The 12,254-nt window shown below is 50.6% G+C and overlaps 3 protein-coding genes across 37 annotated transcripts in view; all 3 read left to right on the top strand.

Annotated features, from left to right (window-relative positions):
* ppp1r21 (protein phosphatase 1, regulatory subunit 21) overlaps positions 1 to 288 on the top strand; it is a 10,082-nt gene extending 9,794 nt beyond the window's left edge. For all 30 annotated transcript variants that reach the window (XR_015505106.1, XR_015505105.1, XR_015505101.1 and 27 more), the window contains 1 exon segment: positions 1 to 288. This exon segment ends at the window's left edge or, in 24 of these variants, runs on beyond it. The gene's annotated coding sequence lies outside the window, so the exon portion shown is untranslated.
* A 294-nt stretch (positions 289 to 582) lies between these two features.
* Positions 583 to 4,468, top strand: ston1 (stonin 1). Of its 4 annotated transcripts, none has more exons than XM_087277320.1 (5): positions 583 to 693; positions 1,175 to 1,442; positions 1,901 to 3,505; positions 3,626 to 3,828; positions 3,927 to 4,468. In XM_087277320.1, the coding sequence occupies exons 3-5, from the start codon at positions 1,927 to 1,929 to the stop codon at positions 3,990 to 3,992; spliced, it is 1,848 nt and encodes a 615-aa protein (XP_087133446.1). In that variant the 5' UTR covers positions 583 to 693; positions 1,175 to 1,442; positions 1,901 to 1,926; the 3' UTR covers positions 3,993 to 4,468.
* Positions 4,469 to 5,676: 1,208 nt separating this feature from the next.
* Positions 5,677 to 10,887, top strand: gtf2a1l (general transcription factor IIA, 1-like). 3 transcript variants are annotated; one of them, XM_087278548.1, is made up of 10 exons: positions 5,677 to 5,774; positions 5,986 to 6,087; positions 6,221 to 6,341; positions 6,846 to 6,889; positions 7,073 to 7,166; positions 7,682 to 8,061; positions 8,955 to 9,122; positions 9,555 to 9,647; positions 9,962 to 10,051; positions 10,405 to 10,887. In XM_087278548.1, the coding sequence occupies exons 1-10, from the start codon at positions 5,751 to 5,753 to the stop codon at positions 10,510 to 10,512; spliced, it is 1,224 nt and encodes a 407-aa protein (XP_087134674.1). In that variant the 5' UTR covers positions 5,677 to 5,750; the 3' UTR covers positions 10,513 to 10,887.
* The last annotated feature ends 1,367 nt before the right edge of the window (positions 10,888 to 12,254 follow it).

Genomic DNA, 12,254 nt, shown 5'->3' with positions numbered 1-12,254 from the left:
TGTGTGTGTGTGTGTGTGTGTGTGTGTGTGTGTGTGTGTGTTGTCTTGTTGATGTGGAGTCACCATTAGCTGTGCAGTAGAGTCTGATGTCAGTAATTAGCCGATCACTCTGATTGATGACTGATGAAGAGCAGCATGAGTGTATTGATCATCTGTGGTCATCGTGTGTGTGTGTGTGTGTGTGTGTGTGTGTGTGTGTGTGTGTGTGTGTGTGTGTGGGTCAGGAGCTCTCTCTGTCCTGCACTCCACCATCATCAACTCAATAAAGGATGATTAAAGTCAAAGAAAGCGCTGTGCTCTCCGTGTTTTCCGTTTCCGTGTTCATTTCCCCCGCTATAACGGCTGTCAGGGCGCTGAACCTCCTCCGTCCTCCACATTCCTCGACGCTACTATGACGAAGGATGAGTTCATGAATATTAATTTAGTCTGACGTCATGACCCACCAATGGCGTGTGTTTATCTATGAATATGAACGAGCAGCTGAGGTTTATCTCTTGAATATTAATTATAACATGTGACGTTGACCGGAAGCAGCCCAATGGTTTGCACGCGCCTCATGAATATTGAAATCCGTCCTCCGCCATAGTATCCGCGTCCCGTCGGGATGTTTTGGCTGATTCGCCTCCGCTCCAGTTATTTCTGCCATTTTGTGAAAATACCGTCAGCTGTGGATGAACCGTCTGCAAACAGGAGGTGACACACACACACTTAAACACACACACTTACACACACTTTACACGTTAACTCTGCAGTTGTTCGGCGATGTTTTGTGTTTCTGCAAACTAAATAAACGCGCGCGGAGTTCACCAGCGGCTGCAGAAAGTTGAGCAGAGCTGATGAAGAAGAGGAGACGAGATGAAGAGGAGACAATAATGTCAGTTTCAGACTCCAGCAGCTCTGCTCTGCTCTCAACAGCTCAGCAGCAGAGTGAACTCTGACTAAACCACTTTCTCCATCAACTTCTTCATCCTGCAGCTCCCCGATGAGTTTCAGATAGTTCAGTCTGAGGAGGATGAAGGTTTACTCATGATGAAGAGTTTATTCAGATGATGAGTGTTTGTTTATTCTCATGATGATGATGATGATGAAGAGTTCTCATGATGAAGTTTATTCTGATGATGAGTGTTTGTTTATTGTGATGATGATGATGATGATGAAGTTTATTATGTTGCAGCTCTTCACTGGAGATGAGCTGGAGATGATCAGATGATGCCCAGATCTGCAGCTGATCTTCAGGGTGAGACTCTCCACTCTCGCGGTGCTGCTTCAGTCGGGAACAGCAGGTTCTGAGTCCAGCATGATGATGGAGAGAGGGACACACACAAGAGTAAAAGCACTGTAGTCCAGCAGCTCTGATCCAGGCATGATCACAGTCATCTGTGTGTGCAGGAGCCCGGGCCTGTTATAATCAGAGAGTGTTCTTACTATACGTCCTGTGGAGGGTTAGGGCACATTCACATTTATTCAGTGTGTAAAAACTATCATGGAGCATCTCAAAATCATTTCAGAATGAGCAAAACACAAATACAAAACCCAAAACTGCTTCATTATTTACATCACATCACCTATTTAAACAAAACGCGGACTTTAAGAAGAGTTATTAAAGAATCACAGTCCTCAAATAAACAAAATGTGCTAATGATTATTTTAAATAACAAAAACTGATTAAAATCAGGGAAGAGCTTGCAGTGTTGTGCTCAAACTGAACACTGTGTGTGTGTGTGTGTGTGTGTGTGTGTGTGTGTGTGTGTGTGTGTGTGTGTGTGTGTGTGTGTGTGTGTGTGTGTGTGTGTGTGTGTGTGTGTGTGTGTGTGTGTGTGTGTGTGTGTGTGTGTGTGTGTGTGTGTGAGAGAGAGAGAGAGAGAGATTAACTCGTGTCTGTCCGTCTGTGTCTCCGCAGAGGACTGTGCTCAGAGCAGTAAAGCCATGTGCTCCACTAATCATCCAGCGCACTGGGTGACTTTTGAGGATGAGGGCCCCGTCCCCCCGCAGTGCTCTGTCCCTCGGCCCCGGGGCCTAAAGTTGCTCCTGCCGACGGCCCAATGCTGGAGCTCTAATGGCAGCTCACAGGTGCCCACAAACACTCCGTTGGGGGCAGCTCCTCCGGGCACTTCCTCAGGCCAGGGGCCACCTGACGCCTCTGTGTCCCCCACAGCAGCTGACGTTGAGTTGGGGCTCTTCTGGGGAGACGGGGGGCAGAGACGAGACTCCTGGAGCTCCTCCTCAGACTCAGACTCTGGACTCAGCCCTCCTCGTTTCTTCATTCGCTCCAAAGACGGAGCCGAGCCGCCGCAGGACCCGCTGCAGTACTCCTACTCCTATATCTGCCACAAACTGGAGCAGCTGAGGGCCGAGGAGGGCCGTGGTGAAGGGCTGGCCCTAGGCCCCGCAGTGGCCCCCAGACCCCCATCCTCCTTTGTCCCGCAGGGGCTGTTCCTCAGCCAGAGAAGGCCTGGGTGGCCCCTGATGCTGCGGATCCCGGAGAAGAAGAACCGCATGTCTTCACGGCAGTGGGGGCCCGTGTACCTGCGGCTCCTGCCTGGGGCCCTGCTGCAGCTCTTCTACGAGGAGGGCCTGGAGAAACCCTTCAAGGAGTTTCAGTTGCAGGTGCAGTGTGCTCTCTCTGGGCCCGCTCTGGAGAGCTACGGGGAGCCGGGCAAGATCGCCACGCTGAAGGTGGAGCAGGTGTGGTACACGGAGAAGAAGCGGCGCGAGGCCCGGCAGCTGCTGAAGTTCGGCTCCACAGACTATGGGGCGCTGGAGGACCTGCGGGTGTCCCTGGAGGAGGAGCTGCTACGGTTAGGGGCCCCACTGCTCCAGCACCGGCCCCATGAGGAGCAGGAGCTCTTCCTACAGATCTGTGACCGCGTGTGGATGCGGCAGGACAGCAGTGGCGCCGTGCTGGAGAGCTCCGCCATCACACAGCTGCACTGCCTGGCCTTCCTGAACGCGCCGGCCGAGTGTTTCCTGGAGCTGGGGCTCCTGGGTCGGGCCCCTGAGGAGGAGGACCCGCTGTGGATGGAGATCTTGGAGTATCACCTGCACCGCTGCGTGCGGCAGGCTGAGTTTGCGGAGCGGCAGCTGCTGCGCTTCTGTCCTCCAGACGGCTGCCGGGTGGAGCTGCTGCGCTTCCGCACGCGGGGCCTGGCCTGTGGGGACGCTCCACTGAGGGCCCGGGGCATGCTGACGCTGCAGGGAGCCAGTGTGCAGCTGCAGGTGTTCCTCCGCCTGCAGCCCGGCTTCCCCACAGCAGGAGCGCTGCCCGTCTGCAGGAGGGTGGAGGTGCGGGTGCCGCTGCCGGGCGAGTGTGTGCTGGTGCCTGCTGGAGCGTCTCTGTTGCGCCGTCGGCCCCTTAGGGCCCGCATACACAGGAACACCTGCCTGGGCTCCGCTCTTGAGGCCGAGGCTCAGTCTGTCACACACGCGTCTGTCGGCTCCGTCAAATACGAGAACGTGCACCGAGCAGTCGTGTGGAGGATCGAGCAGCTGCCGCCCAAGAATACAGGTGAGTGTGTTCCGTGTGTGTGTTCATCAGACGGCCTGTTTCTCCTCTCCTCAGCTGTGTGTGTGTGTGTGTGTGTGTGTGTGTGTGTGTGTGTGTGTGTGTGTGTGTGTGTCTCCTCAGCTGTGGATGTGCCGCAGTCGTGCTCCTGCAAGCTGGAACTGGCCTCAGATCAGCAGATTCCTGCAGACTGGCAGCCGCTGATGAGGGTGGAGTGTGAGGTGGAGGAGGCGGCGGCGTCCAGCACACGAGTGCAGTCTGTGGGCATCCAGAGCGACATCCAGCCGCACAAACAGCTGAGCAGCAGAGCGCTCTACCACTGCCAGGTACAGCCTCCACCCTCGGGCCTCCATCACTGCTCCATCCTTTATCTGTCCTCCACTCCTCCATCCCGCTTCACCCCTCTCTCTCTTTGCTTTCTAAGGTGGAGATGGAGAAGCAGCTGATGGAGGCCGACACACAGCAGCAGTCCAGCTGTGCCACGCAGTGATTGATCGCAGCCGTCCAGATCACCTGTGCTAATCTGCCGCTCCTCCCCCACAGCAGTGTCGTCACCTGCACACCCGTTCATTAACCACGAGAGTCACATGAAGTGAACATATGAACAGTCCAGAGTCTTCTGATATCTGTAACAGCCGCCTGGACATCTGCTGCACTGCACCCTGCTCTACAGCTCACTGACACACGGAGACACACGGGGACATGAAGAGGACACCAGCCGCTCACTGACATGATGCAGAAACACAAACTCAGCATGTCCTGAGCTGTTACTGTGTTTCTCTGAGCATCAGGCGTGCGTGTGCGTGCGTGCGTGCGTGTGTATGTGTGTGTGTAGCTCACTGTGTTGTCAGGAGCTGTATTATTGCAGATGCTCAGTAACTGTACAGATTATTCCTCTGCATTTATCATTGATGATGTGAGTTACATAATGACTGTCTCAAGTCCATAATAAAGAACTTAGAGGTGTGTCTGTCTGTCTGTCTGTCTGTCTGTGTGTGTGTGTGTGTGTGTGTGTCTGTCTGTCTGTCTGTCTGTCTGTGTGTGTGTGTGTGTGTGTGTGTGTGTGTGTGTGTGTGTGGCAGTGATCAGACTGTAGTGTTGATGACCCGCTGAGGGTTTGTCCTCCTGCTGTGATGAACACTGATGCTGAATGACCATCAGCACACCTCCAGCAGCGCTCGTGTGTACATCTCACATCAGTGACCTACAGCAGGTGTGTGTGAGGGGCTGATCTGCCTGCGGTGTGTGTGTAAGGGGCTGATCTGCCTGCGTGTGTGTTCTGGAGGAGGAGTAACACAGCAGCTCCAAACATGCAGCATGCTCATGAGCTCCTCCTGAAGTCAGGGAAATGGAGGCTGGGTGAATATGAGATGCAGAAGATTCAGTCCTGAACTGGACCTTCACTGTACGCGTACACACACCCCTCACATGTCATTGGTTGATGGGATGTTGATCATGTGTTTCCTCCTCAGCTCTGCTTCATTTCAGTTCACATGAGTTTACCTCTTGTGTCCACCTTAAACTCCAGACTCTCCCTGAGCCTTCATACTCACACACACACACACACACACACACACACACACACACATAAAGGTGGATTTCACACTTCTTTAAAGGCAGGACATTATTGGGCTTTAATCTGCAGGAATACTCAGAGATCGGTTTCACCCTCATGAAGACCTCAGAGTCCCTCACCGCTGCTGGAGACTCGTCTGCTCTTCAACACTCGAGCATCTCTGAGTCTGACTCCTTCATCTACTGTGTGTGTCTGATCATCTAGACCAGGGGTGTCCACACTCAGTCCTGGAGGGCCGGTGTCCTGCTGATTTTAGCTCCAACTTGCCTCAACACACCTGCAAGCATGTTTCTAGAAAGCCCAGTAGGAGCTTATTTAGCTAGCCCAGGTGTGTCTGACTGGGGTTGGAACTAAACTTTGCAGGACACCGGCCCTCCAGAACTGAGTTTAGACGTGCCTGATCTAGACTGTGTGTGTCTCGATAATCAGAGCAGGGTGGTGGAAATGTCGCCATGATCTATTGTTAGGCTCTCTTTCATTTAATTTCGAGGTTTATTGTTATTTAAGGACATTTTCATTCACAAAATTAGAATTAATGATCAGGCTGCGGGACGAACAGCGCGTCACCTCATCAGTCCGTCAGCACAGGCGAGTGAGTGAGTGAGTGATCAGACACACCTGCGCTCATCAGCTGCTCATCGAGGACCTGCGCGCGTGTGTGTGTGTGGAGACATGCTGCCGAACGCCAACACTGTGGTGAGGGTCTCTCTCTCTCTCTCTCTCTCTCTCTCTCTCTCTCTCTCTCTCTCTCTCTCTCTCTCTCTCTCTCTAGCTTTTTTTCTCTCTCTCTCTCTCTCTCTCTCTCTCTCTCTCTCTAGCTTTCTCTCTCTCTCTCTCTCTCTCTCTCTCTCTCTCTCTCTCTCTCTCTAACAGTGAGCTGCACTCTCTTGTGTTGTTTTGCTGTCAGCCGAAGCTCTACCTGTCCGTCATCGAGGATGTGCTGGAGAGCGTCAGGGAGCTGTTCCAGGATGAAGGAGTGGAGGAGCGAGTACTGGAGCACCTGAGACAGGTAAACACACACAAAGGATTTGAAGAGCGAGTCCATTCTCAGGTGAACACAATCAGACTGGTGATGCTGAAACTGTGTGTGTGTGTGTGTGTGTGTGTGTGTGTGTGTGTGTGTGTGTGTGTGTGTGTTTCAGCTCTGGGAGTCAAAGGTGGTTCAGTCTAAAGCTGTCGAGGGTTTCATAAAAGACAACAATCCGTCCAAATTTGTCCTGCAACTTCCAGCAAACTACACACAGAGCCTCCACAAACCCACAGGTAGCTGCTGGCCTGATCACTACAGCTGTGTGTGTGTGTGTGTGTGTGTGTGTGCCGTCAGACGAGTGTATTGACAGTGTGTTTAAGCAATAGTTCTCCATCAGTTCATTCGTTTGGGCGTTTCAGCGTTTGGGTTTTAGAGAAGATGATCCAGATGTTCAGTCTGTTCTCAGTTCTGCTCTGGGTTCTGTGCTAACCCTGCTTTAATTGTCTGCTGTAGAATGAAAAGCGGCTGGGTCACGGGTGTCTCTAAAACAGATCAGTATGTAGGGTGTGTGAGACGTGTTGACTCGTCCACACTGCACTCACTCCTGTTTTTAATCCTACACTGTGCACACATTAGAGCAGAACACAGCATTGGATTTGACCTCCAGTGTCCCGAACAGAGTAACACACACACACACCGCTCAGGGTTCCACCATGCATTGAAATCTGTGTGTAATGTTAGAACTTCTGCAGTGTTCTGCTCAGTGATCATGTCTCTGTCCTCTGCTTTTCTCTCAGTCGTCATTCCAGCTGCTGCAAATGTGCAGAACTTCACCTCTAAAGTAAGTAAGTGTGTGTGTGTGTGTGTGTGTGTGTGTGTGTGTGTGAACTGCATCAGCAGAACATCTACACTCCTCTCTTTCTGTTTGGGTTTACAGTGTTCATTATTCAGTTTCTCCTGCATATAGTGAATAATCAAGTTCTCCTTAAAGTCGTGACTGACCCGTGCTGTACTGTTCCTCCAGACCAGCTGTGGGTCAGTGGCCACCTTCTCTCTGCCGCCGGGAATAACCTATCCAGTGCAGATTCCAGCCGGTGTGACACTGCAGACGGCCTCCGGTGAGCACTTAATAATGCTGTCCTGTGTGTGTGTGTGTGTGTCTGTCTGTGTGCATGCGCGTGTGTGTGTGTGTGTGTCTTTGTGTCTGTCTGTGTGCGTGCGTGTGTGTGTGTGTGTGTGTGTGTGTGTGTGTGTGTGTGTGTGTGTCTGTGTGTGTGTGTGTGTCTGTGTCTGTGTGTGTGTGTGTGTGTCTGTGTGTGTATGTGTCTGTGTGTGTGTGTGTGTGTGTGTGTGTGTGTGTGTGTGTGTGTGTGTGTGTGTGTGTGTGTGTGTGTGTGTGTGTGTGTTATTTACTAACCTGATTTCTTCAAGCTGAATCTGCTCAATAAAGGCTTCAGTTAGTCTCGACTGCACAGACGGATGCGTCAGATGAACACGCTGCAGGATGTAGCTCTGATTTCTCACTCTTAGCATACGGCATAATGTGACAGATCAAGCTGATCAGAGATCTGTAAATCAGTCTTTGAGGAATCATTTCTCTGCTCATGCTAAACCCTCCGCTGTTCTCCTTCAGGACACCTCTACAAGGTCAATGTACCAGTGATGGTGACCCGCGGAGCTCAGCATGTCCTGACCCGTCCTGCTCAGGCCCCTGTCACACTCCCTCAGCTTCCGGCCCGCCTGCCTGACCCAGCTGCTCCAGCTTACCTGCCCAACTCCACGGCCCCAGCCTGTCCCCCTGACCCGGCTCCCCCGGCACTGCAGACTCCTCCAGAGCCCTCCTCAGCCTCTGCCAGCCCCGGAGAGTTTACCCTGGATGGCATTGAGTTCAGCCCACAGCCCGTAGATGCCAGCAGCCACACACCGGCTCAGCACTGCGGGTACAGCAGCTTCCCGAAGGAGAGAGACGCAGACCCTCCAGACCTGCAGAACAACACCAGTCCTGGCCGACAGGTAACCTGCTTTGATGATCACCTGTAAACACACAGCACAGCGGGTGAACTCCAGTCACTGATGATGGCAGACACCTGAGCTCACCTGCTGAAGTAAACGCTTGTGTTCCGTCTCTTCAGTTCTGCATGAGGACCGACTCTGAGCTCCACATGAGCCACCGGGCTCTGTCTGCATCTCGTTTACTGTAGATAGATCATCTTAGTGAAACACCGTGAGCGTCAGTGTGAGCTGTGTTGTCCTCTGTGCTGGAGCCATGGTGGACCAGACGTTATTCCTGTTCATGTGGTAATTCTGCAGTTGGTTCAGGGCCTCTGGGTGTTCTTCAGCCGGCTCATGTAGCAGTCAGGTTAAATAAAGCTATCAACAAATGAGGACAGCATCAGGCAGCTCGCAATAAAAACTCTCGAGATCAGCAGCTTCTGCAAACATTCTGATACTGTTCCAGAAACACTAGCTAGTGTCTGAAATCAGTGAGGAACAAACAGTGTTTTCCTCAGTTCAGCTGTGTGTGTGTGTGTGTGTGTGTGTGTGTGTGTGTGTGTGTGTGCGTGCGTGTGTGTGTGTGTGTGTGTGTGTGCACGTGTGTGTGTGTGTGTGTGTGATCCAGCATTCTGTACAGAGTTACCTGATGGGGAACAGGACATAAATGTGCCTCTGTGACTGTACCATTAGGTGGCGATCTCTTACTGACTGCAGAGTAGAGCTGTAGCGTTGGTGGATGCAGAGCGCTGTGTGTGCGTGTGTGTGTGTGTGTGTGTGTGTGTGTTCTGCATTAAATGGACTTCACATTATTTGCTTGTCCTCAACATGCTGATCTGAGAAGTTGAGAAAAATCACTGAAGCTTTCTTCTGTTCGCGACTCTGAAGCTCTTCTGACGGTGGTGTTTCCCCAGCTCAGCTTCAGTCCGCTGCTGGACATCCCTCAGCTGGACGGAGCGGCCGACAGCAGCGACTCTCTGGAGGAGGAAGATGAGGATGAGGAGGAGCTGGGGCTCGTGGGAGAGAAGGAGTTTCTGGGAATGATCAGTGCTAATGAGGAGGAGGAGCTGGAGGAGGAAGAGGTAACACACACACACACACACACACACACACACGCGCACACACACACACACACACACTCCCCATATCATGCAAATAACAAACGATGAAATGAACAGAATCTGCTGAGCAAAGGCACAGATGTGTATACAGAAGAACAAAAATACAGGAGAGATGTGCCTCTGACTAAGCTCAACACGTGTGTGTGCGTGTGTGTGTGTGTGTGCGTGTGTGTGTGTGTGCGTGTGCGTGTGTGTGCGTGTGTGTGCGTGTGTGTGCGTGTGTGTGCGTGTGCGTGCGTGTGTGTGCGTGTGTGCGTGTGTGTGCGTGTGTGTGCGTGTGTGTGTGCGCTTGTGTGTGTGTGTGTCCTAAATCAGTGAATGTTGTCAATAACAGCAGATGATATTTGTCAGCTCAGCTAGTCTCTGTTTAGTGTAGCGTGTGCTTCTGTTCAGATGACTCAGGAGTCAACACTCAGCAGTTCAGGAGTCTGCTGCTTCAGGATTTACACTGATCCCCCTTTCCTCAGCGTCTCCGCCGGGGTCACGGTAAACACTGGAGTGGGGGAGTATAATGGGAGTAAACTGTGTTCTGACTGTGTGTGTGTGTGTGTGTGTGTGTGTGTGTGTGATCAGCAGATGCGGATCCTGCCGTCTCAGAGTTTCTGTCCATCTGGATGTAAACTCTGCAGGACGGAGTGTGTTTTCAGATTTACATTTACACACACTGACAGTGAGCTGAATGATGATGAAGTAACTCCACAGGCCGTGTCTGTGAAGCTGATGCTCTGCTTCATCAGCGGTCAACATCAGATGCTCTTTCTAAGAGAAGAGACCCGTACCTCTTTCCTCTGTGTTTTCAGGATCCGCTGAACTCTGGAGATGATGTGAGCGAACAGGACATCCCGGAGATCTTTGACACGGAGAACGTCATCGTCTGCCAATATGACAAGGTAAAGAAGCAGAACGGATCATCCTCTCAGTTTACAGCGATGATTATTGAGTCAGATGTAGTTGCACGGCAGATATAAGTTGAGTTATTTGGGTTTCCTGCCTGTGTTTGGGTCAGCAGAGCCTCTGTAGTGTTTAACAGTGATGTTATCACTGCACTGAGTGGACATTGAGCTGACCTGAACTGCTCCATCATGTGAGCGTTGTTATTCTGGAGTTTGCCCGTTCGTCTCTGAGCTGCGTCGACTGACTGCTGTATAAAACACTGTAGGAATAAAGCTCACGTGACAAAAAGAGGAGAGATGAACCGTTTTAAATCTTTCTACATTTATTTTGTTGTTTCTGCATCTTACAGATTCACCGTAGTAAAAACCGCTGGAAGTTTTACCTGAAGGATGGCGTGATGTGTTACGGAGGGAAGGATTATGTGTTCTCCAAGGCTGTGGGTGAGGCCGAGTGGTGAAACGGCGAAGCGATGCGCTCAGAGCTGAAACTGCTGCAGTTTTCCTTCACACAGATGCTGATTTACATTCGTCTAGGATTGTCTTTGTTTGTGATGTCATACTTATATCCTCTAATACAGCTGTAAATGGTAGTGCTTGATGAAAAATAGTGTTGAAGCAGTGTCTGTTTTTAGTTTTAGTTTGTTTTTCCCCTCGTCCTATGATAAATCCATCAGAAGTGGACCGAGTTCTTCAGTTCATGTGATTTCTTGTGTTTGGTTCATTTTGAAATTAGCGAACAATCATTCCAGTGCTGTATTGGAGCTCATCTGCTGCTTTGCTTTGACACATGAGTTTTGTGTTGTTCCTGCAGATTAAAATCAGGAAACCTGCAAGTTCACGTCTTTCACAGTGTCTTGTGTGTGTGTGTGTGTGCGCGTGTGTGTGCGTGTGCGTGTGTGTAATGCTAAAACGGCTGCATGGAAAGATCTAGTGTGCATTCTCAGGGAACATACTGTAAAATAGTGCAATGTTGACACTGACCCAACAGTAATGCAGTTGGTTTGGTCATTTAATTGTGTCTACTTGTTACTGCCGCTTATTAATGGATGAATTTGCTCTTCAGTGTTTGGGTTTCAGCCCTGATCATTGACATTACACTGAACTTTACCTGTAATATTTGGACTGAAGCGGTCTCTGTTTACTAGACCTTCATCTGTGTTGAGCTGCTTTCACACAGTCCAGCACAACAGAAATAAAGATGAAGAACATAACGTAAAACAAAAGTACACATTAGTATCAGGCATGCTCAGTATGTGAGTGTAAAATCCATCAGTCCACCTGATGCAGAAAGAACAACACATCGCAGACAGACATCGCTCATGGTGCTGTGCGATCCGCTCCGCCAGGTCTCAGTCCCGGTGTTCATAAAGATCCTGAATTTCCTTCAGCAGCACAGCCGGTTACTCATCCTCTTTTCCACCAGGATTAAAGAAACCCCATACTGACGTTTAAATCCTGTACATTATTACACAATATCTCATATAGGTTTGACTGCAAACATCTGAATACCACAGTGGGAAGAGGCTGAATGTCTGAAGAGGCTGAATGTGTGACGAGGCCCTCTCACATCTGGACGGCTGTCAGCAACCAACACGAGGCCCACGACAGAAAGACGGTTTCCTTCAGCTATCTGGGAGAAAACCATCCAGGAGGAGGCATCAGGCTGATGAGTGTCTCCAACCTGAACATTCGGCTCAGTGAACACTACGGTAAACTGTCAGACACTTGTCGATCAATCGAGATTTTTGCTGATAATTGTTTTGGTGACAGTAACAAATGAATTCACAATGTTTGACAATGTTCTAAACCCACAGGTCCCACCACTAACGAGAATCAGAGGATCAGGCATTTCAGAAGCGTTCCTGGCACATCTGCTGAATCAGTGTGCTGTGATGGAGACGGTGCGCTGCTCACTGTGGACAGAGCGACCAGTTTCAATCCGGGCTTGTACAGAAAGCCAGAAATGATGGCATGATGTCTTTTATTACTGTTTATTTTGATGATCAACTCAACACAGTTATTCACAAACATGTCATCTTCCTGAAAGGCTGATGTTCAGATGTTACAACAAACAGAGCAAAAACACTTCACATAACTATAACGAAACACTCCCCTACATTACTAGAGCAATACCTGAGAATGACCACCAGGTGCCACTGTAGGGATCTACACGCGCATACTCTGACCCCTGACTATTAGT

The sequence above is a fragment of the Danio rerio genome, chromosome 13 (genome assembly GCF_052040795.2).
Source record: "Danio rerio strain M-AB ecotype USA chromosome 13, GRCz13ab, whole genome shotgun sequence".
In the NCBI taxonomy this organism is placed as follows: domain Eukaryota; kingdom Metazoa; phylum Chordata; class Actinopteri; order Cypriniformes; family Danionidae; genus Danio; species Danio rerio.
The sequence above is the reverse complement of the archived record's forward strand: the minus strand, read 5'-3'. Positions and strand labels throughout refer to the sequence as shown.